The following is a 27,107-nucleotide window of genomic DNA, read 5'->3' on the forward strand; positions in this document are numbered from 1 at the left end:
ATAACCCAATAAGAAAAGGATAGAAAGTCACCATCAAAAAGATTGAAACATGTATCAGATGTAAGATGTATGACTGTTCTAGTACCATGTGACAGCCTGACAGGATAACTGGTTTTAATTAAGGCTATTACATGAATATATAAATTGCAGCATAACAAGGTCTTGTTACAAACTGGAATTAAAATAAATTCGCAGTTGTTATATTGAATATTGATCCTCAAGTTTGTTATGTGACTTATGCCAGACAATATCACACAAAAAATTATTCTTGTTACAGGATCTATTTTTTTTATTTTTTTTCAACTATTAGGATTTAACAAGCAACAATAACTGTTCTTAGGCTGGCATGTGTTGGTGAAAGGCTTCAAATTCTTTGGCAGATCTTAAATGCTTATAATCGTGAGACGAAAAATGTCACCCTACTTGTCAGCTATGTTACTCGGACCAGCTCTTCACTTTAACTCGTGTCGATTTTGCACTTGACTCTTCATTTGGGAGCCAATATCATGGGAAATTTTCATAAAGTAGTCAAGTCGGACACTTGGGCTTGTGCCTGTATCAAACACGAGTACTCTAGTCCGAGAAACATAGCTTCTCAATAACAGGCATTCATGTTTACAACCGCCTAACACAAGAATGTTACGAGCCTACAGTGGGTTTATGATATACCGTCTTTCTAAGATTGCATTCATTCTTCGTTCTTCCTCTATCATGACTGACACTAACATTTAACTGAACACTTTATCGTAAAACCAACTTAACAGAACCAAGGGAATTTAATTTAGCATACCCAAAGTCGATTACCAGGTTCCCTATGCTGATAGCACAGAATCTCATGCTCCTCTCAAGGAGAACTATTGAAATTAATTGTAGGGGAATGCTTAAATCAGTTCCCAAAACACTAAGGGCAGAAACTTCCAAAAGTACAAAATTTAGAGCACAAAGTACAAGCCAGGATCTGCATCTGGTGATCACCAACCGCATATACAGACATCACATATCAGAAGACGATTAAAATAATTTGGAGTACTGATAGTTACAAAACTCATACGAGTCTTCCACATGTTTTCTTTAGAGTACAGCTAGCGGGACTGCAGTTAAATAAAATAAAGGGGAACACGCATATAGACACAACAATTATACCGGATTTGCAAAGGTCACCTTATAACAGACGATATGCAGAACCGAGAACAGACATGTGATTTTTGCCCACTTTGCTCCCGCGGAGGCATTCTAGATCTACCACTTGGGAATGATCCACAAAAAGGTTCACCTGAAAGTGTGATAATAAGCAAGAACGTACAGATTACGTAAGATGTCCAGTTCACTAAATAGAAGAAATTAATAGAGTATAATTTCGGAATGGAGAGAGGCAGATAATGTAAGATAGTCACCTTAGGACCATATTGGCTGACAAACCAATCAGCTGCTCTGGCATCCGCAGCTTCAAACATTGTCTTCTCAACTCCTAATCGACCGATAATCTTGGCAATGATGTCTGCTCTTAATGATTCAGCTCGACGGCAAACATCCTCAGCATCAATCATTATCATGTCCGCCCCAGCCTCCAGACACCTCTCTGCCTTTCGGATTAGGAGGTCTACATCTTCAACAAAATCTAGACATGCAGATACAGGACATTCATACACAAAGTTAACGAAATTATTGCAGGTCAGAGTATTAAGATTATCATACTTTGCGTTGCACCATTTGGAAACCTCCATGGATTTAATCACCCACCCCTATTAGGACATATAGCTCAAGCATGCAAAGATGTTATCAACCAGAAGGTTTAACAAAGTCTTTGTCGTTTAATAACAGCTTGCTCACTTTCAAGATATTCCTCTGCTTTTAAATATAAATAGATCTACATGATTTTCTCACACACCTTAAAAAGGAGGACCTCCAGCAAACAAGATAAATTTATGAACAAAAACCTTTCAGATTTTTTTGTAGCAGTTAAGGCATATGATTACGACAGAAAAAGCATCAAGTAATCACAAATTCACAACTTCAAGATACATAATAGAGAATAAATTATTGTTCAAACGATTTCCAAATCAAGCACGTCAAGGTAAATTACAATATCAAGGAGCAGGCCAATTTACCATAAGATCTGGGCCTTGGGGCTATATAGGCTCCATATGCTCTGTTTCCAGACAATGGTATATCAGACTTGTCAAATTTGACTGCAAACTGAGGCTTAACTTTCAGACCCGCATCCTTGATCATGTGCACGTATCTTAAAAGAGTTTCTTCGGGAAGCTCAAGTGAACCTGCATCTAGCTCGATTGTGTCAAAACCCAAGCGCTTGCATTCCTGAAGAGTACCGGAAAAAGATTTCAGAACAATTTTGACTAGGTAGTAGTTGCCTGTAAAAAAAGCCAAAAGAGGATAAATCCTGATCATTAATTACCTCTATGTATTGTTTTAAAGCAGATGGGCCTTTGCGGAGCAAATTTTCTCCCCAATCACCGGTACTGATGTAAACATCATGTCTGTGTGCCATATCAGTCATCTTTTTTATGTAGCTCTCTGGTGTTAGGCCATGAGAACCTTCAGAAAACTTCAGACCATCGACAAACTGCCCCATTGACTCGAAAACATCCTACAATATGTGCAAAACCAACTTAGCCACAATAAACATTCACTTTCCACATAAATAAGACTTCACTTTTGTGGGGGGGGGGGGGGAGGGGAGGTAATTATCATATCACTTTGAGACATCTATCCCCATAATATATAAAGCAACAAGAAAACTTTAATGAAATAATCAGTAATAAACTGCAATCAAGTTTGATGCTTTGTCAGCATAACAACTCTAGGATGTTGCTCTAACTTGCAATCAGAAGGCTGCTTTATGTCAATTCAGCTGCCTTGCAAAGAAAAAGGAAGGTTTCCACAAGTGCTAATTAAAGTTTCTAAAGGACCTTCCCTCCTAACCCTTTTAAATCCAACACCCCCAGGCCCCAGGAAGCTCTTAATGGTTCCTCTCAGGAATGTGGCTACTAGATGTTTCTGAATAACAAAACAGCTTTCTCAGCAGTGGTTTGTTGTGAAGATTTTCGATGTTTGACCAGAATTCCATAGTTCATGACTCCTCATAACCAGCATATCGTCAAGATATTGAAAACCCTTTCCCAACAGTGATATAGACTATAGAGTACACAAGCACTGTACTTCTAAATTTTCATATGCTTATATTGTCAGAGAAACAGAAAGATTACTCTTTACATATGCAGTGAATATGAAGCAAAATATAAGAGCCGTATCTTCAAATGCTTAAGCAACCCTCTAAGAAACTTTGTGCTGATCAAAGCAGCAACTGACCTGGCTTTGGAGAAGGCACGAAGCTCCTCGAATATCAGGGAGGAAATACTAAAAAACAGATGGTTGAATCTTGAAATCTTTCACATTTGATTGGCTAATCACCAAAAAACTTACCAGTATTACCAAAATTATAGCAAATATAACCCATATGTTCCACACATATTTTCTTAAGTAAACATGAAAATGATCTTCATTTAGTACAGTCAGTAAAACTCTAGTACATCATTTACTTCTTGCCTGATACTTTACTGGAATCAATCTATCTCAAAAAATTTGTGTTGAAGCCAAACAACTGTTTAGCAAAGATTTGTGATCTTAATGTTTAAAATCAAGATCAAATTTTGAAATCACATTTGCTGCTAGCAATAGATACTGGTCATCCAAAAAGAGAGAGGCAGGGGTCACAAGACATACGTCCTACTAATTTATACATTAAAATAAGCTTCAATTCTGGAAAGCATCCAACTTTTAAACATGGATAAGGCACTATGTTACTGCAAACCTGCAGGACTCCACCAAACTAATAAAGTTAGGGAGAATCTAGGACAGAAGTCACTTCATAGTTCATACTCCATACAATTTTGTGCAATTTAAGACCAACACTTGAACAAAATAATGTGCTAAAGCCAATATGGATTATGTCCCCAAAAGGATGTGGCATTGTAGCAAGAGTTGTGCAATGTTGCATATCACATCCTTAAGATCAAAGGCAAATATAACTCAATTTTCAAACATTAGCAAAACTGTGCGCCCAAGGCTTAAGGTGTCTTACATGAACTAACACAATCCTGGCATGGTGTCAAAAAATGAGGAAAAATATGCATAGTCCAAAAGGGCCATACTACGGCCATGAACCAACTCATTGTGTGTGTGTGTGTGTGCGTGCGTGCTTGCGTGAAAGTAAATCACTTGGATAGCTTGGAAGAGCCTGTGTCAACCTAAGAATACAGAGGTCATAGGATTCACTCAAAATTCTCACCTAAATTTGATAGGGTTGACCAGATTATACTGGAAACTTGACAAGAAGATTAATTGGGAGGCTGAGCTAAATAGCTAATGTTAGAGAAGTGTGTCAATAATAGGCAAGAACCCTTAAGCTTCGATTAGGATCTCACATTTGGAAAGCAGTGGGGAAGGTATGGGACTGGTGCAGGTACTGGGAAATGGAGATGGAACATCTATAGACCTGTGGAGATGAAGCTCTTAGAACGAAGTCATTTCATTGGGCCCTTCCCTAAGAACCAGAACAATAAACTTCTTAGTGATTTATACAGAAATCCCCACGATATTCAGCATGATTTAAACTTCCCTATCCGTGATGAACTACTCAAAATAATCCTTAAAATTCCTTTCTCAAACAACAAAGAACATCAAAAGGAAAGTTGACCCAAAAACAGCTTCTAGATTAATGGCAGACAAATTCTCAGCCAAGACATGTTGCCTAGTAACCCATCTTAGGATTGTATTTGGATAGCACCTGGCCACCCCAAAATCATATTCTTTATTTAGCAGCTTTTTGGAACAGAATTCCCAATAATGTTAACTTAAATAGAAGAATGGTTTCAGCTTCCAGCACTGAAACTTTATGTACTCATGTCTTAGAATCTATGGAGCACATTCTTTTCTTCTGCCAGAGAGCAACAGAACTTTGGGACATCATTCACCTTCCCATTTTTTTGACCAAAAACTTCCAATCATGGCTTTTAACTAACCTTGTTTCAACTAATACTTCAAACCACCCCATCCCTTGGACTTTTATCTTCCTTTGCTATTTGGTCCTTGTAGAACCGGTATTTATCAAATCCAATATCACCACTGAATGGTTCTTCAATCACAAAAACCAACCAGGGCCAAGGAGCCCACCCTGCATGCATGGTCCACCACCACCCTTGTCTATGAAAATTAGCACTGATGCTTCCTTTAACCACAACAGCAAAGTAGCAGGTTGTGCTGCAGATGGCAGGGATGGAAATGGTTATTGGGTTAGATCTCTAATTTGGAAAGGATACACTATCTCCTCGCTCCATTCTGAGTTTACTAAAATCCAGAAAGCTCTACAATGATAGAAGACACATCTATTAGTTTTTTACTGTATGGAAACAGGCTCAAGACAAGCCATTGGAGAGATTAAGCAACATAATGTTCATAATGTAAGGTTGACTTTCACTATAACCCAATGCAGGGAGTATGGCGTCGCTTAGCAGACAAAATGGAGTGCAACTGCCTTTCAAAGGACGCTCAGATAATGGATTAGCATATAAGCTAGCTTAGGATATAGTAACTAGAAACTATGTATGATATAGGAACTCCTGTGTTTTCAACCCTCCCCTGGACTGTACTAATATTATCCTTTCCGACAAACATGGTTCAGCCATGAACAATGGGTCTGTAACTTAATCCTCATATGATGAACTCTAGTAGTTAAGTAATACATCCTGGTTACCAAAAAAATATTAGCCAACTCGTCTGCCCATTCCATCCGCCCGAAACAAGGCATCAAAGTAATAATTAGAGGCCACTAGTTCAAGTGTGACTCAACAGGGTAAGAATTTGATGCAACTTTAATATAGACTTCCATCTTGCTTCCTATTAGTGTAGTCCAACATCTCATGATCATGGAATTCAACAGTTTTTTCAAATAATAAAGAGTAATTGCCAAGTATTCCGTGATTGTAATCAAACTCAAACAATAATTTTATTTTATATTGGCAACAAACTAAAGGCCGTTGTACTTACAGTGCAGCAGACTACTGTTTTGATTTGCATACTACTGAGTATGAATCAACATAATGAGTATAAATTGCGTAATTCAAACTAGTAATGCGACAACTAATTCCAGACAGAATTACAGGATAATTGACACAAAGTAAAAAGAGCAATCTACAGGGAGCTATATTGTTGAACATCAATAAAATAAAATTAATATATATATATATATATATATATATATATATATATATATATATATTCGGAATTCGCGACAAAATCACACGGATAGCATTTGAAGCTAAAATTTTACTAACTCAGAGTCTACATATCCATCAAACATTTCTTCAATGATAATTATTCACCTAAAACATGAATCCAATTCTTATTTTTTCATGCAAATGAAACAAATCACATCAACTTCTTCATGCAACTGAAACAAATCAAATCAATCTATCTTACACTTCAATCTCCATCACATCATAACATTTTTAACATTGAGAAATTAAATTCAATACTTAAATCGACAAAAATGAAAATGAACAACCAAAATTCAAGGAAAAATCAAAATTAGTACCTCAAGAACATTTTGAGAGAAGATAGAGTATTGAGGACCACGAATTTCAGTAACGCCAAAACTTCTAGGCTTTTCTGGACGATCTTCCTCCTCGAAGAAGCTCTTCCATCTCAACGAAGCCGCCATTAAAATGCACTAGGAGAGAGAAAAAATTTCCAGAAATGCAGAAATTTGAGTTCAATTGAATTTGTGAGAGAAGAAGATAAAAAGAAATTAGGGATTTTATATGATCAAAGTTATTATGATTGTGTAATATAAAAAAGTTGGTTGAAGGGAGTGTGAGTCGGTTGTTCTAGAGAGCGCTCAAAGCTTGTACAAATGTTATTTTGTCAGCAATTTATCTGTTTTCTGAATGTGGGGTCCATTGACCCTTTTTTCAATTTTATTACACTTACAGTATTATCCAGTTTTATGATTATCTTGATCCATTTGTACTCGCAAATTATAAGTGCACCATGGTGCATACAATTCTATGTGAACCTCCAATTAAAATATAATCTCTAGTCTCTTTCCTCCTCCACTTTCCTAATTTCTGATTTTTCTTTCTCCTCTATTTTTCTCTCTATTTTATTTTTCTTTCTCTTGAATTCGTTCATCATCTTTTAAATTGAATTCCTTCATATTGTTAATCACCATAGAGTGAATTTCTTCATTACAATAAATTAAATTATTAAATTCAAATTTTGTTTTCTTCAACCTTTGATTTGAAGCTTTGTTAATAGAGTTTTACAATGAAGTAGTGAAGCTAAAAATGGCGTTGTCGTCAAATAGAAGGTGGTTAAGACGATGGTGAGATTATTTTTCATGAGATTTCATTATCTAAATCACCATGGCTAGGTTTGAGTTTCGAAATATGTAGCTTTTATATTCTTTTGACTTTTTTTTTAGTGATAATTGTGCATTTTGTTATGAGCAGTTCTGTATTTGATTATATTTTAGTATTTTGAACATTTTAAGTTAAAAATGTTAACGTATGATACGTTTTCTGTAAATACATAACATATTTTTTGGAATTTCGAACATCTTTATTATAATTCTGAACATGCGATAAATTACTTATGAACTTATTTTTGTTTTAAATCTATGTATTTTTAATTTTATTAAAAAATTTGGCATTCTCTACTTTATAATTTATAAATCTGAACATTTGACATTCTGAACAGTGTCTTTAAGTGTAGAAGTTTTTAAAGGGTCTTCAGTGGTTTGTGGTTAGGGTTCAGAAGTTTTTGTAGGGCGTTCAGAGGTTCATCTGGCGTGTTCAGTGGTTTGTGGTTTGGGTTCATAAGTTTAGGTTTTTTTAGGGTGTTCAGTGGTTTATGATTGGGGTTCAAAGGTTTTTGTAAGGGTTCAGGAGTTTTTAAAGGGTGTTCAGTGGTTTGTGGTTGGTGTTCAGAAGTTTTGTAGGGGGTTCAGATATTTTTGTACGATGTTCAGTGGTTTGTGGTTGGGGTTCAGAAGTTTTTGGGGGTTCAGAGGTTTTTGAAGGGTGTTCAGTGGTTTGTGATTGAGGTTCAAAAGTTTTTGTAAGGAGTTCAGTGGTTTATAATTAGAGTTCAAAGGTTTTGTAAGGGTTCAGAAGTTTTTGAAGGGTGTTCACTGGTTTGTGGTTGGTGTTCAGAAATTTTGTAGGGAGTTCAGAGATTTTTGTAGGGTGTTTAGTGGTTTGTGGTTGGGGTTCAAAAGTTTTGTAGGGGTTCAGAGGTTTTTGAAAGGTGTTGAGTGGTTTATGATTGGGGTTCAGAAGTTTTTGTAGGGGGTTCAGAGGTTTTTGAAGGGTGTTCAGTGTTTTATGGTTGGGGTTCAAAAGTTTTTGTAGGGGGTTCAGAGGTTTTTGTAGGGGGGTTTAGAGGTTTTTGTAGGGTGTTCAGTGGTTTGTGGTTGTGGTTCAGAAGTTTTTGAGGGGGGGTGAGAGGTTTTGTAGTGTGTTATGTAGTTTTTTGTTTGGGTTCAGAGGTTTTTGTAGGGGTTCAGAATTTTTTGAAGGATTTTCAGTGGTTTGTGGTTGGGGTTCAAAAGTTTTGTAGGGGGTTCAGAAGTTTTGTAGGGGGTTCAGAGGTTTTTGTAGGGTGTTCAATTCAGTGGTTTGTAATTTGGGTTCAGAAGTTTTTAACAATTGGTTTTTTCTTAGATACATCATCGAATTTATTCTTTTTTTGGTATTCTGATGTTGAACATTTGACTAATTATACAATTTAAAAACAAATTGCGAACTTAAATAATAAATTACTTACACATCTTTATCCTCTTCAGTAGGAGCAAATAATTTTGATTTTCAACCAAAAAAAAATTAAAAAAAATAATTTAAAAAAGTCAAAAAGACAATTATATAGTAGAATATAGTTTCAATTTTACAATTTGTTGAATTATATTAGCAAATTTATTTAACATAAATGTAGGAAAATAAAAAAAAAGTTAAGTATTGTTTCTTTTTATGAAGGTGTTTTCGTGTGTTTTTTCTCTTTTGTCATGGTAGATTACAGTTTTTAGAGAGGAAAAATGGTGAGAGGAGAGAGAAAATATAAAAGAATTCTTTTTTTTTTTACGAGAAAATATAAAAGAATTCATTAAGGAAGGTTTTTAATTTATGAGAGGAGAGAGAAATTTTTTAAAATGAAATAAAAACATATATGACATTTTTTTTTGAAGTTAAATAGATTTGACAATTGGAGAGATGAGGAATTATTAAAAAAAATAATAATAATAAATAAATAAATAAAAACTTCGTGGACTTCTTTTGTTTGGAGTCTTTGGACTTCTTGTGTTGGGTGTGGATTGGGCCATGGTGCACCTAGTTCTAAATGCACCATGGTGCACATAATACTAATTGATTTGTACTAGTATATTCTTTTTCATAACTTTAGATTTTAAGCCCATTGTTTTTATTCAATTTGGATGAACAAAGGCCCAATTAAAAAGATAAAAGTTCACAAAGCTTTAATTTGTAAAGAACAAGGTTATGGGTTCTCAATTAGAAATTTTAGAACTAGTTAGTAGGCAAGTTGGGTCAGATTCGGATCTACAGACGGGTCAAGTCATAAGTGGGTTGTCTTAAAAAGGGTTTAAGCATATTAAAGTGGATCGTGATATCTTTTACAAAATTACTCATATTAGACTATTAATGTAAGAGCAGTTGTTTACACTGAAAGTAGATGGATCAATACTTATTACTCCAAAAACTATATCCCACGAGAAATGAGAAGTTTTTTCAAGTGATATCTACGTTAACCATCTTTACTTTCGAGTTTGATTGAGAAACAAAGAAGACAAGCAAATCTACTACCATATATGCCATAATCTTGTAGAGCTTGCAAGAGAATGTACTGTAATGAGCTTTAGCGACGCCTTGTACTAATGTGTGCTGGTGATACCCTTCTTTCCTTGCTTCCCATGCCAAGAATCTAAGACCAACAGATTGAAAGACACACCAAACTTGGAATAAAGAACAATTTTAAGAGGAGAAAAGAACCTTTTTAGTTCAATCTCTTGCAATAGCTAACTATCAAGCCTTTACTTTTGTGTAAATTCCAACAGCTAATCTTTTCTTCATGTCATCACATTTTATTTGGGATGATCAGCAAGTATGCCTTAAAACTTTATTCTATATTCCCTACTTCTTAAGGACTCCCCCTTGTAAGCTCCCTCTTATAAATGCGAGTACGTTGTTAGACCAATTAACACTTAAAGCCTTCCAATATTATTAAATCTCAATCAAGCTTTTGATAGAAATAAACCTTCGGAGATTTTTCTCTAAATCATAAAATGCCGCTTTTATCTAAAAGAATGGGGCCTGTGGTCTGTCTCTTTATCATGATCATGGATATTGTGGCCGGGATATTAGGCATCGAAGCTCAATTTGCTCAAAACAAGGTATGCTTTCATCTCATCATTTACTCCATGAGAAATCACTAGAATAGAGAAGAGAATAACTGATTCAATTTGATCTGTATTGAACATTGCAGGAGAGGTTCATGAGAGTTTGGATATTCGAGTGCAGAGAACCGAGCTATGAAGCATACAAGCTCGGATTTGCAGCCTGTGTATTGCTAGCAGTAGCTCATATTATTGCCAATGTACTCGGTGGGTGTGTTTGCATATCATCTAGGGAAGAGTACATCAGATCTTCTTCGAACAAACAAATAGCTGTGATTTCCCTAATTGTCTCTTGGTACGTGCTCTAAACACCTTCACTCCTATAGTATTAGTCACTTTTTTTAAACGACTCGTGTTATATTGCAAAACTTAACATCTTCCATTGCAACATACCAGGATCGTATTGCTGATCGCCTTCCCCCTACTGGTTCTTGGGACGGTATCAAACTCAAGATCACGACAGTCTTGCGGATTCTCACACAAGCATTTATTCGTGATCGGAGGAATTCTATGTTTCATTCATGGGTTGTTCCTTGTTGCTTACTACGTTGGCGCCAGTGCTGCTAGAGCAGAAGAGCACATGATCAGGCAACAACACAGAGCTACTGGTCCCCGACCTCTTCCTACCTAAATAAACCTTCTTTCCTTCTTTTTCCAATGTTGTTTTCTGCCCTGTTTGATGAGCTAAAATATTGATTGTTAACCCTCCCCCTCTTTTGACTTCTTATTTGCATATATAAATGTAATTGACAATTTGTCTATTCTTTATTGTGAAAATCATACTTGTATTCTTATATCACTATTTTTTGCATCTACAAAATTTACTCAGAAGTTTCATTATTCAAATTTGTCAATTTGCCCGCCTAATCCTCCTAATATACTCTACCAAAATCGCATTCCAGGAACTTTACAACAATAACGTATAAATCCCTACCAAAATTTGTCACATTTCAACTAGTAGTAACAAATTCGAATTGCATCTACAAAATTTACTCAGAAATTTCATCATTCAAATTTGCAAATTTGACCGCCTAATCCTCCTATATACTCTACCAAAATCGCATTCCAAGAACTTTACAACTATAAGTCTATAACGGATAAATCCCTACCAAAATTTGTCACATTTCAACTAGTACTAACAAATTCGAATGAATAGACAATTATACAAATCTTCTAGAACAACGATTTGCCCACATTTAAGGAGTTGAGCATCAAATTTCTCAACTCAAAACGGTCACAGAATCAGCATTACAAAATCACAACAATTACACAATACGAAATTCACTGAAAGAGACGTTTGTTTCACGACGTTAACAAAACATTAGGTGAATTTCTTCATAAATAGCATAATCCGAACGAATTATAACGCAATTAGCAACAAATAGGCACAAAATTTCCAACCAGAAATGCTCAAATTCAAGCTTTATAACTCAATTTCCATAAAAGATACCAAATATTTGTAACCATAAAATTCTACCCCTAATCTAAAAACCAAAGTTATCTCATAGAAACTAGACAAACTAACTATTATAAAATCCTAAAGAACTGTGTAGAAAATAAAACTATCTGCTTGTATGTTCATCCATCTCTACAAATTTCTACGATTAAACTTTGATTGGATTCCTTTCGATGTCGAATTTACTCGTCATCGGCAGCCGACTTCTTGGGGCCCTTGTTGGGGAGAAGGAGGTTGTGGATGTTCGGCATAACACCACCGGCAGCAATCGTCACATCGCCGAGCAACCTGCTGAGCTCCTCGTCATTCCTGACGGCCAATTGAATGTGACGCGGCACAATTCTGGTCTTCTTGTTGTCTCTTGCTGCGTTTCCAGCCAACTCCAACACCTTCATTGATTGAAACGAATAAAGTTAGGTTATCAAAAATCGCAATAAATTTGGAAAGAGAATCTTAGGTTTAATTAAAATCTGATACGAGAATTTTAAGGCTTGATTGAAATGAAAAATTAAGGCGAATTTTAGGTTTACAGCGAAATGTCGAATTAATCGAAAAATCGACAAAAATATTAAATAGTTTTCAACGAATTTTAGGTTAAAATAGTTTTCAAAAATATTAAATACCAAATATTTTATTTTTGTTATAAAATATTTTATTAACACAAATTTCAACAAAAATAAAATAAAATAAAATAAAACTCGAGTATAAGATAATCATCAAAGAAGATTTACGAATGAGAACACAAAGAGGATAGATTCGAACAAATCAACAAAAATTTCAACAAAAATGATGAAACTATAAAGAGAGAGGAGAGAGAAAATACCTCGGCGGCGAGATATTCGAGGACGGCGGCGAGGTAGACGGGAGCACCAGCACCAACACGCTCGGCATACTTACCAGCCTTAAGAAAACGAGCGATTCTTCCGACGGGAAACTGAAGACCAGCCTTGCTACTGCGAGAGACACCTTTCTTGACGGCGGCGCCGGCGCCGATGTTCTTGCCTCTTCCGGCCATTGATGACGATGAGAAAGAAAGTGAGGCGGCGGTTGTTGGCGTGTAGTGTGAAGGGAAAAGTTTGGGCACGGCAGTTGTTGAGAGAGAATGAGAGAGAGGAGAGATAGTGGAGATGATGAGAGAGAATCTAGGTGTGGAGAGGAGTATTTAAAGGGTGTGGGAATGATTATTAGCCAATCAAATTGAATGGCACGGATCGGTGAGGTGGACCGTTGGATTGAAGAGGAGATCTACGGTGTGTGTTGCTTTTGGGGGTATGATGTGGCAGATTGTTGTTTTGGATATCTGACGTAGGAATTTGTCAGGGTATTAGCGGGATAGTTTTGATTTTTAATTAATTGTGCAGTTGTGCGCCAAAAAAAAAATGATCATCTTGAACTAAAATTCATAAGAAGAAATTTACGGAAAAAAATTGTATGAGAAAGCTAGATGGATATACAAGGATGTGTGGGAGAATATATCAATTTAATGATCTGTCTACTGAGTTATTGAATTACCCTACAGTGTACTTCGTAGTATAGAATAATCTTGAAGTAAGAGTAAAAGATACGAAGTAATGAATAACGGTTGTTGATATTAATGCCACAGTCTCCCACAGATGATCTTTTAATGTTTGAATAACGATAACGTTCATTTTTAGTTCCGAACATGACATAAAATGCGTTGAAAACTATTTTCATTAGAATTGGGATGTAAAGTTCATTGAAAACAAAATTTTAGATCGATCTTCTTCCCATAGCTTTATGATCTGATGATTAGATAAAAAAAATAACTACAACTAGACATTGCATGCGTGTTCAACTTATTTACGAATAAACTTCAAAATAAATGATTGAAGATAAATCACTAAAAAGAATGAAATGCTAAACCAACTAGTGCGCTTCAAATGACAGTTTCGAAGTACTCTGTAATAACATCGAAATAAACTACATGAAAGAATTAATTGATGTTGATGGTCATGTTGATTTTGAAGATGAGCAAGGATGAGGATGTTAGCTTGAAAGAAAAAAGGACGGACAAGGACCATTATTTCATTTTGATTCTACTTGATTTTATATTGATTGTGCGAAATTAATGACAAGAATCTATATTCTCAACCAATGCAAAAACACTTTTACTTATAGATAGCTTTCACAATAGGCTAAACCTGTCTGAATTTTTATCTTATATTATGGAGAAAAATTTCATGACCTAATAAGTAGTTCGTTATAATGATATGCTATCATTTCTTAAATGATTTGCATGAGTTATTGGATCAACTTTGGATTTTTTATTTTTATTTTTTTATGTACAATTAAATTAAATGATAATGGATAACGATTGCTTTTATTAATGATTGGGTGTTCCAAGGCGAAGAGAAGATCATTTCTTTTAATGTTTGAATAATGGTAATTGTTCTCATTATTCTTCAGTTTCAAGCAAAGTATAAAGTTTATACATATGTTTAAAATATTAGAACAATCAATAATAACATTATTATGACCACCGTGAAAATAAAGCACCAAGCAAACATCAAATAAGTTTGTTATGTTAGAATGTTTAGGAGGATTTTTATGAAGTGGAATATAGTGTCTATTTGAAGAAGATAGGGTAAGGGCACTACTTATTGTATTAACTTATTTTGAAGGATTAGGACACATAGTCAACAATATTTCTTTTATTTTTTTTTTTAGAACAGACAATTTATTAATTAGATTAGATTTAACTAGAAAAAAGATTACTATAAATAGTTTATGAAAGTTGTTTTGGGTGTTTTTGTCCCTCGGGAGAGTTACAGCACGAAGACTGATCCGGCGTGAGCTGTACCTGCAAAACAAACGGAGACACCGGTTGGGTGGTGCTCCGCCTCCGACGAACAAGTTAGTAACTTGAAGGGAGAGAAAAAGGTGCGGAAATTTAGGTGGGTATCTGCTCGGATTCCAAGCTTAGATGTCTCTATCAAAGGGACAGTTTGCAATAAATGGTAAAACGTGCCCTCCAAAAGAGGGAAATCTCCCTATTTATAGAGTCCTCGGGATGCGTGCCCCTGATTAGGTCAGTGAACCCTAATCATTGGTGGGCTGCGCCGCATTGCGGCTTTCTCGGGATTTGGGCCTGAAGGCCGTCATTTCCCCAGGTTTCTGGAGTGACACGTGTCAAGCAAGGATAGGTCCACTTTGGGCCATCCTGGGGCTGACACGTGTCATCTTCTGATTGGACCACGTGGCAGGGTAAAATTACCCTAAACATTTGCCCCTCATAGACGTGACGTGGCACGCCACGTGGCATCTGTGACACGCGTCATGCTCTGGTTGTTGGTAATTTTACCACCAAAGAGTAACCGTTCGCCTTCCAGGTAAATTACGGGAATGTCCCCACATTTACCCTCTATATATAGCCGTTTACCCTCGTCATTTTGTACGTTTACAAAAATTTTTCAAGAGAGTCAACTTTGAGAAAGCAGAAGTCATCCGTTTGAGTCAAGCGCAAGCGAGACAACTCGTTCTTCGTCAACCCAGCCGGACCCGTCTAGATATCAAATCTAAAGGTACCGTCTCTGCCTCTCTCAGCTCTTTTTCTTGTTTCACCGCTTGTATATATTTCTTGCAATAAATGGATGCATCACCAACACACACAGCACAGCCTAGGTTAGAATCCAGCCGGTCACCGGGGACGGCTGAATCTAGGACTGGGAGTGCCGCCTCGGGGTGTTGGGACCACCCTTTTGCTTGGATTCCGACCATTTATGTGTCTGTGCAGGACACAATGGCTCGGACTATGCAAACGGTTGTCGATCAGGAGTACCGAAGCGAGGGCTCAGGCGGCCAAACGCCTGAGGGAGATGCGTCTGGTCAGAGAAACCAGACGGCTCTGGAGAGATCCCCTCCGCGTGCCCCTTCGACTCCCGCGGACTCCTTTTTGGAGGAATGCGACCAAGACGACGATGAAGCCGTCTCAGCCCCTTTACCACAAAATGAGGAGGAGACGGAGAGCGACAACTCCGCCTCCACCTCTGAGAGCAGCGACGACTTGCCCCCGCTTGAGGATAACGAGGAGGAGGAGAGGAAGAAGTGGAGTGAGAAGGATGACCCCTTCAAAATTCACGTCTCCACCAAGGACAGGGTTCAAATGGAGGAGAACTTGAAGAACTTTACAGAGATGCACCCGTTAAGAGTCGGGTACAAGATCAGAGTGCCGCCTGAGGACGACACCATCGCATGGGAAGACGATCAGCAGAACGCCAACAACTACTTCGGCTGTTATGAGGCGGCGTTCAAGGCTGGTCTTCGCTTTCCCCTTCACCAAGCGGTGAAGGCAATCTTGAGAGGCTATGGCTCGGAGTCTGGCATCTTACCCCCAATTCTTGGGCAAACATCTTGGGGTATGTTGCCGCCTGCGAGTTCCAGGGGCTCCATCCCGGCTGGGAGGCTTTTGCTAAGATGCATTATCTCAGCCGAAGCCTAGGCGGCTGGAGGGCGTGGTATACTTTAACCACGTATCCCCAATATATGATGACCTTCAGCCGAAGCCTAGGCGGCTGGAGGGAATGGTATACTTTAACCACGTATCCCCAATACATGATGACCTTGGACAAGGTCTCCAAGTTCGACGGCTGGAAGCACAGGTTCTACCTGATGTCAGCTCCCAGCAGGCGGGAGAACTATGAATTCCGTCAGTACAATAAGAAGCCCGACCTGATGGGCCGGAAGTGCGCTCTTCCCCGGATCCCGGATGAGGATTTTGACAAAATCATTGAGGCGGACTTTTTCGGCCTTACAGACGCGACCTTGTCAACCGGGGAAACAATAAAAGTCCCCAAGAACTGGATCCCCAAGAGCGCTTGGTTCAGGGACGAGTGTTTCTTAGCCGCCTGCGGTCTAGGTCACATGTTTACCAAACGTATCAGAATTGATTGATGACATTAACCAATCTTTTTCTTTTTACAGAAGAAGCTCTAAACATGCTGCAGACGGAGAAGACACCCAAGCGATCCTCTGCAACCATCCGCAAGGAGCTTGCGGAAAAACAGGCGGCCGCAGTCAAGGCCAAGGTAAAAAACCGCTTGACCCTTTCTTAGATTGGTCTCAAAGATTATTTTCTCCGGATGCTAACTTTAACTTGGTTATTTTCGCAGGGGGGAGAGGTAGGAAAGACGTTTGAGAAAGATCTCAAACGGGCTAGGGAGGAATCCACCTCCATTCTTAATAAGACCAAAAAATCCACCTCCGCCTCAACTCCTGGCGCCTCAGCCAGGAACCAACAGATGCGGATAGGGGGGCAAAACGAGAGGATAGGCGGCAGTTTGTGCCTCGACCTCGTCAACCCCTTATCAGCAACCGAGGGGTTCACCACGCCTGCAAGCGGCTCCCGCTTGGCCGGCTCTGAAGGTAAGAACCCTTTTGAATCCCCGCCTGAGCTGGGGTGTCCTTTGCGAGTGAAATCCCACTCCCAACAGACGTCATCCTCAGACGATCGGCAACAGATAGGTGCTGCCTTAATTTCGCACTCATCACCTATTGATTATGGTGCAGATCAATCTCCCCGCTGGCCATACGTCCAGAAGCATGCTAAAGCCATGCTGGAGGCGGTGAGCAAGAGGGAGAAGAACGCTATCCCTGGGATAGAGACGTTCAACCTGGAACGAATCTTGTCCCTTCTGGCTGAGTTAAGAAATTTAACAATTTTTTCATTCTTTTCCAAGTGCTTTACTCCGCCTGCAATACTAACTTGACATGCTTTTTTGCAGGCGATGCTGCGGGTAGACGGGCTTAAGCGTCCTTATTCCCGCAAACGGGAGGAGGTAAAAAGGGCCAAGAAGTCCGCCACAGACGCTGATAATGTTGCTTTATACTCCACTATCGTAAATGAACTTGAAACTAAAGCAATGGGTGAAAACGGATAATGACACAGGCGTAAAAAATCCAGCAGTTGGAGGCGGATCTGAAAACGGCCAACCAATGGGTGAGCGACGCTGAGACGTCTCAGAAGGGGGCGGAGGAAGCCAAGAGAAAGGCGGAGGAGAGCCTCAATAAGTCTGAGGAGGCGCTCAAAAAGGCCTAGGAGGACTTTGGCACATTGCAAGGTGCTTCTGAAGAGAACACCAACCTGAAGACCAAGGTCGAGAAGTTAGAGAAGGATGTTGCTCAGGCTCAGGTGAACTTTGCAGCAACCCTGGAGGCGGAGAAAAACCGCCTGGTTGCTGAGGGTGATGCGGACAATGACGCCCGCATGAAGATCGCCTGGGATGCCTTGTATCCAGACCAGGATTATGGCATCTGGGCACTTGCTCAGAGGTACGCCGAAGACGTGGTGTACTTGAGAGAAAAAGGTGAGCCAAAGCCTGAGTCCTTCGACGCCTGGGTTAACGCCAACAATGAGCCCCCCGCGCCTGAGCTACCTGGTCCAGGTGTAGCACAAGAGATTCCCTCAGATGATGAGGAAGAGGACCAGGAGGCACCGTCTGTAGGTCGGAAGTGATTTTTCAGCGGCAGTATGCCAAAACTTGCTTTCTTTTATTTTTTCTTTAATTCTGCGGCAGTATGCCAAAACTTGCTTTTCCGGCCTGCGTTCAGAGTATCTTTATATTTACCGGCTGAGGAGCCGGGTTAATTAACAATTTCTCTTTTCTTCCGGACGGGATCCGGTTAACATTTGATCCACTACAACCGTTCGGACGGGGTCCGGTTAACATTTGATCCACTACAACCGTTTGGTTGGGTGGACTTTTTAAGGAATGCACCGACTGAGTCGGTTTTGATCATTTTGCGTTTGCGTTTGAATTTCAATTTTGCGAGTTTCAATTTTTGCATTTTTTGCCTAACTTATCAAAAGCAGGCGGCGATGTTTTGCCGAACTTATCAAAAGCCTGGCTGTCCTTGCCCCTGGACGACTGTGTGGTTGGTTTCAAATGGAGTTGGTTGATTGACTTAGGAACGTCTGATGCTGCAAAGAGCATGACACGTTTGTAAGTCAATCAATCACTGTAGTGATTGCCCCAAACCAAGTGCACAGCCGTACACCAACAGGCGTTCCAGTCACTAACCAGACGGAGTTTGTCCGTCTTGGTAGAGATTGCATAGCCATTGCACAATTCTTTTGCCCCAATTGGGATAGAAAGCGCAACTTTGGAATAAATAACCTAAGTGAGAACTTCAGCCAGTGACCGACTGATGCCCCAGGGCATCCGGTATTCGGTAACTTGATCGTTCTTCACAGATCATTCTGGTCAGACGGCTATGAGTTGACCAATTCGGTCATTCAATTTTTGCCGTCTGCATAGGTACGTAGAACCGACAAATAGTCTGTTCTCTGCGACGATTGCACCCGGAGGGGTGTCGCCTGTCGCCTTTGTCCAGATTGGGACAGACGGTTTTATAAAATAAGCAACCATCCGACCATTTTTAGCCTTTTGTCTTGTTTGAGACCGGTTGTATAGCCACTAAGCGTTTTTGTGCTTAGTTTTTAATCGGATTGTTACAACATTAAATTTACACTAAGTGTCAAACTTAGTTATTTTAAACAAATAAGCCCGTCTGGGTATTACCCAGACGGACAGACAATTATCAATTCATACTAAGTATCAAACCTAGTTAAATGAACAAAGGATCCATCTGAGTATTACCTAGGCGGTCAAGCAATTATAACCTTTACTAAGTATCAAACTTAGTTGGTTAAATGGAGAGTCCGTCTGAGTATTACCCAGGCGGGACAACAAAACAATTTTGCAAACAAAGTCTGAATTCTCATTAATTGACTCACTGTTTACAAAAAACTTACATTCTCAGAAGTAGTACTTTTTCAAATTGTCTACATTCCACAGGCAGGCGCCTGCCGTCTCTTACTTCTTCATAGATCCGGTAGGGGTCTTCCCAATTTGGAGTCAGCTTTCCCAGCTTATTGGCCCTATCGGTTGCCTCCATTTTCCGTAACACTAAGCCGTCAACTTTCAAGGGACGCTTGTGTACTTTCTTGTTGTAGGCTCTAGTCATTCTCAGATAGTAAGTCTCATGACGCAAGGCGACATTTCCCCTGCGTTATGGGAGTGAATCCAATGTCAGGCGCATTGCTTCCCAGTTTGCCTCTTCATCATATAGCATGACTCTAGGAGTCGGCTCGTACGGTTCAATGGGCAAGACGGCTTCAGCACCGTAAACCATGAGAAATGGGGTTTCACCGGTTGCCCCCTTTGCTGTTGTCCGGATGGCCCATAGGACATGTATTAACTCTTCTGCCCATAAGCCATCGGCTCTTTCAATTTTCTTTTTAATACCGTTTGAGATTAGTTTGTTGAAGGCTTCAACTTGGCCGTTTGCTTGGGGTCGGCCGACTGATGCAAAATAGCTTGAGATCCCTTGATCTCCCAACCAAGTTTTGAGCTGAGGCGTCTCAAACTGAGGACCATTATCAAAAACCATAGACATAGGTACCCCATACCGGGTGATAATGTTCTTCCAGATGAAGGAAATTACGTCTGAGGTCTTGATGTTCTTAACCGCCTCAGCCTCCACCCACTTGGTGAAATAATCCACAGCCACCAAGATGTAGCGCTTTCCGCCTGGAGCAGGCGTGTAAGGACCTAGAATGTCCATGCCCCATTTTGCAAACGGGATTGGGCTTTGGATGGTCGTTAGATCAGTAACCGGACGGTGAATAAGTTTGCCAAATTTTTGGCACTTGTCACATTTCTTCACCAACTCCTTGGCGTCTGCCTCAAGAGTAGGCCAGAAATAATGTCATCTGGCTCTGACGGCTAGGGACCTGCCGCCTATGTGGGAGACGCAGAATCCCGAGTGCAAGTCTTCGAGAACTTCCTTTCCCTTTTCTGGGGTGACACACTTCAACAGAGGCTTAAGAAACCCTGCCTTGAAGAGTTCTCCGTCTCTCAACTCGAAGCTTGCAGCTCGCTTCTTCAGGACGGCTGCCTCCTGGGGCGAATCAGGAAGTGTACCGACTGAAAGATAGGCCCGGATGCCATCCATCCAGGTAGAGCTTCGGTCCAGAATTCCAATGGGATCTTCAAAGATGCTTCTTTTTTCAAGAACTTCCCAAAAGACTGACCGAAGCGTATCATGGCAGGCGGAAGATGCCAGTTTTGACAATGCATCCGCCTGGTTGTTTTCCGACCTAGGCACTTGATTCAGACGGAATTCCTCAAGTGCCCCGGCCTCTTCTTTGACTGCCTGAAGATATTTGATCATAGCCGGATGAGTTGCCTCATAGTTTCCCTCATACTGGCTAACGACCAATTGTGAATCAGAGTAGACGTCAATTTTCATGGCCTCTGCCGCCTTACACATACGGATGCCGGCTAGTACGGCTTCATATTCCGCCTCATTATTAGAGGCCTGAAACTTGAAGCGTAGTGCATACTCAAATCTGTCCCCTTCAGGAGACTCGTAGATTACGCCTGCACCACACCCGTTCTTTGTAGAGCTCCCGTCTACGTACACTTTCCAAACCTGGTCGAGATTATCCGGAGCCACCGGACGAGTCATTTCAACAATAAAGTCGGCAAACGCCTGACCTTTCACTGCCTTTCTTGGTTCGTAAGTGATTTCAAGACTTTGCATTTAAATAGCCTATTTCAACATTCTCCCGGATGACTCCAAGGTAGATATTGGCCGCTTGAGTGGCTGGTCGGTGTAAATCACCACCGGATGTGCCAAAAATTAAGGCTTCAGTTTTTTGAATGCCATATACAAAGCAAGGCCAAATTTTTCAACCATGGGGTACCGGAGTTCAGCATTTTTGAGAACATGGCTAATGAAGTAAACCGGGAGCTGCACGCCGTCTCGCTCAGCAAGGAGAACGACACTGAGAGCATGATCTGAGACGGCTAAATACATGTACAACGTCTCCCTAGGCAAAGGACTGACCAACCTAGGTAGAGAATGCAAATGTTCTTTCAACTTCTGGAATGCCGCCTCAGCATCATCCCCCCATTCAAACCTGGTCTTCTTCCTGATTGCTTGGAAGAAGTAAAGGCATTTGTCGCCTGACCGGCTGAGGAACCTCCCCAAGGCGGCCAGGCGATCGGTGAGTCTCTGAGCTTCCTTGACGGAACGGGGTGACTTCATGTCAATCACCGCCTGTATCTTTTCGGGGTTAGCCTCTATCCCCCTTTGATCAATCAGGAATCCGAGAAACTTCCCAGACTCAACACCAAAGACGCATTTCTTTGGATTTAACATGACCTTATGCCGCCTGAGGGTGGTGAATGTTTCTCGGAGATCAGCAAGGTGATCCGTCTGTAGCTTGGATTTGACTATCATGTCATCAATGTACGCCTCCACATTCCTCCCAATTTGATTAATGAAGACCGTATTAATCATCCGTTGGAAAGTGGCAGGCGCATTTTTCAAGCCAAACGACATCACAGTATAACAGAACAACCCCTGATTAGTGATGAAGGTCGTCTTCTCTTGATCTTTTTTCCATAGGGGTATCTGATGGAAGCTGGAGTAGGCATCCATAAAGCTCATCAAGGCGTGACCGGCTATAGAGTCGACCAGACTGTCGATCTTTGGAAGCTGGTAACTGTCCTTCGGACACGCCTTGTTGAGGTCTGTGTAATCAACAAACATGTGCCAGGTCCCATTCGATTTCTTAACAAGGACCACATTGGCCACCCAGTCGGGAAAATTACAAGGCCGAATGAACCTGGCGTCTAGCAGCTTTTTGACTTCGGCAGCTGCCGCCTGACTTCTTTCCTCGCCGTGGTTTCTTTTCTTTTGCCGGATGGGCTTCTTTTTGGAGTCCACGGCGAGTTTGTGGACAGTGAGATCCGGGCTGACGCCTGGCATCTCTTCCACTTCAAAGGCAAAAATGTCTTTGAATTCCTTCAGCAGGAGGTGCAAGCTTGCACCTAAGGTAGCATGAGCAACCGTCCCAACCTTTACAGTACGCTCCGGACGGCTGTCATCCAGAACGAGATCAATGTTTTCACCAGCCGGTTGGGGACGGAGCTCTTCTGACCGTTCACCGATCAGTGATTGCTATTTTTTCTCTTTCTTCACCTCCACCAGCAGAGGTGCCTTTTTTTTCTTCCCGACTGCTGGTGGGACAGTGGCTGGGTCGGCATCCTTGACATTGTCAGAGCCGACCACAGTATCTTTGACGACTGAGAGATAGCATTCCCGGGCCGTGTTATGATCCCCATTCAAGGAACCAACAGAGCCGTCATCCCTCTCATACTTGATGAGCATGAGAGACGGGATGATTACCGCCTTGGTTTCGTTGAGAGTTGGCCGACCAAGGATAATGTTGTAGGCGGTCAACTCCTCAACGACCAAGAATCTGACGACAATATGTCGTCCCTGGCCTTTCTCTCCCAGCCGGATGGGTATGTCAATTCTCCCAGCTGGGTAGACCATCCCGCCCCCAAAACCAACTAGGGGGTGGGTGACCGGATACATGCTGTCGACATTGTATTTCAGCTTTTGTAGGCACTGGAGGCTGATGATGTCTGATGAGCTGCCGGTGTCAATAAGGATTCTTCCAACCAGCTGGTTGGCAACCTTACATTCAATGACGACCGGGTCATCATGCGGACGGCGGACGCTGCCCCTGTCCTTCTCAGTGATCAAGACGTCTGGGAAGGAGGTGCTTGTAGACGCCTGCTCATCATCATCTTTGTCCATCTTTTGAAGATGGCTCTTGGTGCCCCGGATGGTAGGGCCACCACAGGAGAACCCGCCTGCTATTGTGTAGACCGGCTCCTTATCGGTATCCGAGCTACTAGCAGGCTGGGGGGTAGTCTTGGATGACTGACCCTTGTTCTTCTTCTTTGTCCCGGCTGGGGACTTAGAAATGTAAGACTTCAATATCCCCTTGTCAGCAAGACGGTCCAACGCCCGTTGTAAGCTGAAGCAGTCGTTGGTGTCATGGCCAACCTCCTCATGGTATTGGCAGAATTTGTTCTTGTTCCTTGATTGAATGGAACTTTTCATTGGATTCGGCTTTTCTAGGGACAACCGGTCCTTAATTTCCATGAGGATGGAGTTGCACTCCTTGTTAAACTCGTACTTAGGAACGTACGGTTTAAACTCTTTCTTTTTCTTCTGGGACGGCTGATCAGAGTCATTAACCGCCCAGATTTCTTTTCTTTTCCTGCTCTCTTCTTTATTTTTGGCCGGCTGAGCAGACCGACTGTCTTTCTGCTTGTCGGACTTCTTGGAGTCCGACTGGTTACCAGGCGAGTAGAGGTCGGTAGCTTGAATGTAGCTTTCCGCCTCCCTCAGGGCCGCCTGTAAGGTGAAAGCCCCTTTTCTGACTAGGTCGAACTTAAAGGTCGACCCGTCTCTCAGACCCTTGAAGAAGTCTGTAAAAGCTACCTCATCAGACAGTCCTTAAATCTGAATTCTGATCAGATTGAACCACCTGACATATGAGCGCAACCCTTCTCTCTCTCCCTGCTTAACAGTGCTCAAGTCAAGGCTTGTTTTCTTAGCAGGGATGTTCATTGAGAAGTTGGAAGCAAACAGGAAGGCGAGCTTCCTGAAATTTTCAATGGACCCGGCTGACAAGTTGCCAAACCATTGTTGGGCAATGCCCTTCAATGTAGCCGGGAAGCATTGACACCAAGTGGCATCATCCAACCCCTATAAGTACATGAGGTTGGTGTATGCCATAAGGTGATCTTCCGGGTTAGTGGTACCATCATAGGTACCCACCAATACATTCTTAACCTTGGCCGGCTGTGCCGCCTCGGTTATCTCCCGGGTGAACGCAGAAGGTTGTTCATCCAGGCGTAGCAGACGGAGCTGCCAATCAAGTGGCTGGACATTTTGATATGCCGCCTGACCTCCGAAGAGAGCCGGCTGCATGAAGTGAGGGGGATACTGACCGTAAACCTGAGCAGGTACATACGGTATAGTTCCAATCATCTGAGGGCCAGAATGGACGGTATAACCACCTGTCTGGCTCTCATATAGGGAGAGAGCATTCCCTGCAGAAGTATTGTTGAAGCTGTCAGGAAAGTTCGACGTTGAAGCCAACTCAGACAGCTGTTGATTTCTCTTCCGGTTGATTATTTCCCGGGCATCAAGAGATGATTTTTTACTTCCCACCGGCTGTTGAGTCCGGCGGGTATTATTGGTATTCCTCTTAGGAAGAAGAATCTTGGACCAATCAATGGTCCCGGCTGCCTTCTCCTTTATATGGGGAGTTGGCTGCCGATCTTTGACTGACTTACCCTTTTTCAGGGGAGCCTTCTTGGCCGACTGGCCTCTACTTGGGCCAGCCCAGCTCTGGGTGATCAGCTCTTTAATTTCACCCTTGAAACTTGTCATGAACCTCATGAGTTCGTCTCGGGTGACAGGTGCTGATCCTGCGGCCGTATGGGTTTCCCCTTCCGGCTGCCCAGGGGGTCGACCTGTTCCCGCCTGGGTGGCACCCCGCTCCAGAGTATCTCTGGGCCGGATGCGCTTGATTCTGAGAGAGCCATCATCGGATGTAAAGGTTTCGACCTGAGGATCTTCATCCTCATGGTCTGTAAAGACTTCTGGGTCATCGCCCAGACAGTTAGGGGGTGGTACAGACTCTTGAACCATCTTCGAGGTACTCTCCCCACAGACGGCGCCAAATGTTTTGGGTGTTTTTGTCCCTTGGGAGAGTTACAGCACGAAGACTGATCCGGCGTGAGCTGTACCTGCAAAACAAATGGAGACACCGGTTGGGTGGTGCTCCGCCTCCGACGAACAAGTTAGTAACTTGAAGGGAGAGAAAAAGGTGCGGAAATTTAGGTGGGTATCTGCTCGGATTCCAAGCTCAGATGTCTCTATCAAAGGGACAGTTTGCAATAAATGGTAAAACGTGCCCTCCAAAAGAGGGAAATCTCCCTATTTATAGAGTCCTCGGGATGCGTGCCCCTGATTAGATCAGTGAACCCTAATCATTGGTGGGCTGCGCCGCATTGCGGCTTTCTCGGGATTTGGGCCTGAAGGCCGTCATTTCCCCGGGTTTCTAGAGTGACACGTGTCAAGCAGGGATAGGTCCACTTTGGGCCATCCTGGGGCTGACACGTGTCATCCTCTGATTGGACCACGTGGCGGGGTAAAATTACCCTAAACAAAAGTCATACGCTAATATAAACCCTTACAATTTTATTATTGAAACAAAATCTTAATATGAGGTGTTTATAGTGCAAATGTCGAGATTGAGATTCATTTACTATAATTAATCAAGAAATAGCTAGAAAGATAAATAACCCTTAAATCCATCTTATTAACTTCTATTAACAATCTTGGTAGATTTCATAATTACAATCTACATCATAGATCCGACCTTCAATCAACTAGCATGCATGTCATATCATTATTTACTTTAAGGTAGCTCAGTATCGTATGTAACGGTCAAATTTCAGCCAACAAAATCATAATCAGCTTTCACATATAGTACAAAGGTTAGCGAGGCAATACTTTTTGTGTCGCTACACCTTGAATTTATTTAAGCTTTTAAAATTTGACATAACAATTTTTTTCATTTAATGTGTGATTGGTTCTCAAATACCAAGTGTTATTAGGGTTAGCATGACGAATAATTTTTTTAACCACGATTACCCGAGTTTAATATTTTCTATCATATATATCGCATCATTTAACAATAAACTGTTGTTGACAACATTAATACCAAAAAGTCCAGTTTGATTAATTATTGCCACATTTTAATTATAAATAAAAGAGTAGCTTTTAAATATGATCACATTTCAATTCAACAATAAGATTAGATCATATAATATATAGAAATAAATTAATTGTGACTTTGAATTCAATCATTTAATTTTATTTTACTTTAACTTTTTTAATATTTATAGGGAAGATTATTTATTTCAATGAATGCATAATGACAGGCTTATCATCTTCAATTTCAAGCGCATGCAATTTAAAATGAGTCTAAGGGATTGTTCACTTCACCTTAATTTCAATTCAGTTCAGTTCAGCTTCAATCAGCCCTGTTCAGTTCATCTCCTAATTTCCTTCTCTCATAAAATATTCATTTCAGTTCAGTTCAGCTTAACTCATTAAATGTGAATAGGCCCTAACATGGATAATATACTTACAGATAAAATATTTTCTACTAAAATGCATGCTTGCAACACCTAACAAATCAGCTTGACAAGCATGCAAAATGAATCTAGTAAAATCAGATGGCAATTTGATATGGTAAGATGAAAA

The 27,107-nt window shown here is 40.9% G+C and overlaps 3 protein-coding genes across 3 annotated transcripts; 1 reads left to right on the plus strand and 2 right to left on the minus strand.

Moving 5' to 3' along the window:
• Positions 1-836: 836 nt before the first annotated feature.
• On the minus strand, positions 837-6,914 carry LOC145635342 (protein HEAT-STRESS-ASSOCIATED 32-like). The gene is made up of 5 exons (XM_081686621.1): positions 6,614-6,914; positions 2,417-2,608; positions 2,109-2,319; positions 1,395-1,618; positions 837-1,273 (listed from the first exon to the last, which is right to left on the minus strand). The coding sequence occupies exons 1-5, from the start codon at positions 6,737-6,739 to the stop codon at positions 1,163-1,165; spliced, it is 864 nt and encodes a 287-aa protein (XP_081542747.1). The 5' UTR covers positions 6,740-6,914; the 3' UTR covers positions 837-1,162.
• Positions 6,915-10,276: 3,362 nt separating this feature from the next.
• LOC145636361 (protein DESIGUAL 2-like) lies at positions 10,277-11,300 on the plus strand. The gene is made up of 3 exons (XM_081687902.1): positions 10,277-10,480; positions 10,573-10,778; positions 10,880-11,300. The coding sequence occupies exons 1-3, from the start codon at positions 10,373-10,375 to the stop codon at positions 11,112-11,114; spliced, it is 549 nt and encodes a 182-aa protein (XP_081544028.1). The 5' UTR covers positions 10,277-10,372; the 3' UTR covers positions 11,115-11,300.
• Positions 11,301-11,876: 576 nt separating this feature from the next.
• On the minus strand, positions 11,877-13,069 carry LOC145636362 (protein H2A.7-like). Its single transcript, XM_081687903.1, has 2 exons — positions 12,763-13,069; positions 11,877-12,328 (listed from the first exon to the last, which is right to left on the minus strand). Exons 1-2 carry the CDS (start codon positions 12,952-12,954, stop codon positions 12,122-12,124), a joined length of 399 nt encoding a protein of 132 aa, XP_081544029.1. The 5' UTR covers positions 12,955-13,069; the 3' UTR covers positions 11,877-12,121.
• Between the last annotated feature and the right edge of the window lie 14,038 nt (positions 13,070-27,107).

This window comes from Chenopodium album, chromosome 6 (assembly GCF_948465745.1).
Source record: "Chenopodium album chromosome 6, dcCheAlbu1.1, whole genome shotgun sequence".
In the NCBI taxonomy this organism is placed as follows: domain Eukaryota; kingdom Viridiplantae; phylum Streptophyta; class Magnoliopsida; order Caryophyllales; family Amaranthaceae; genus Chenopodium; species Chenopodium album.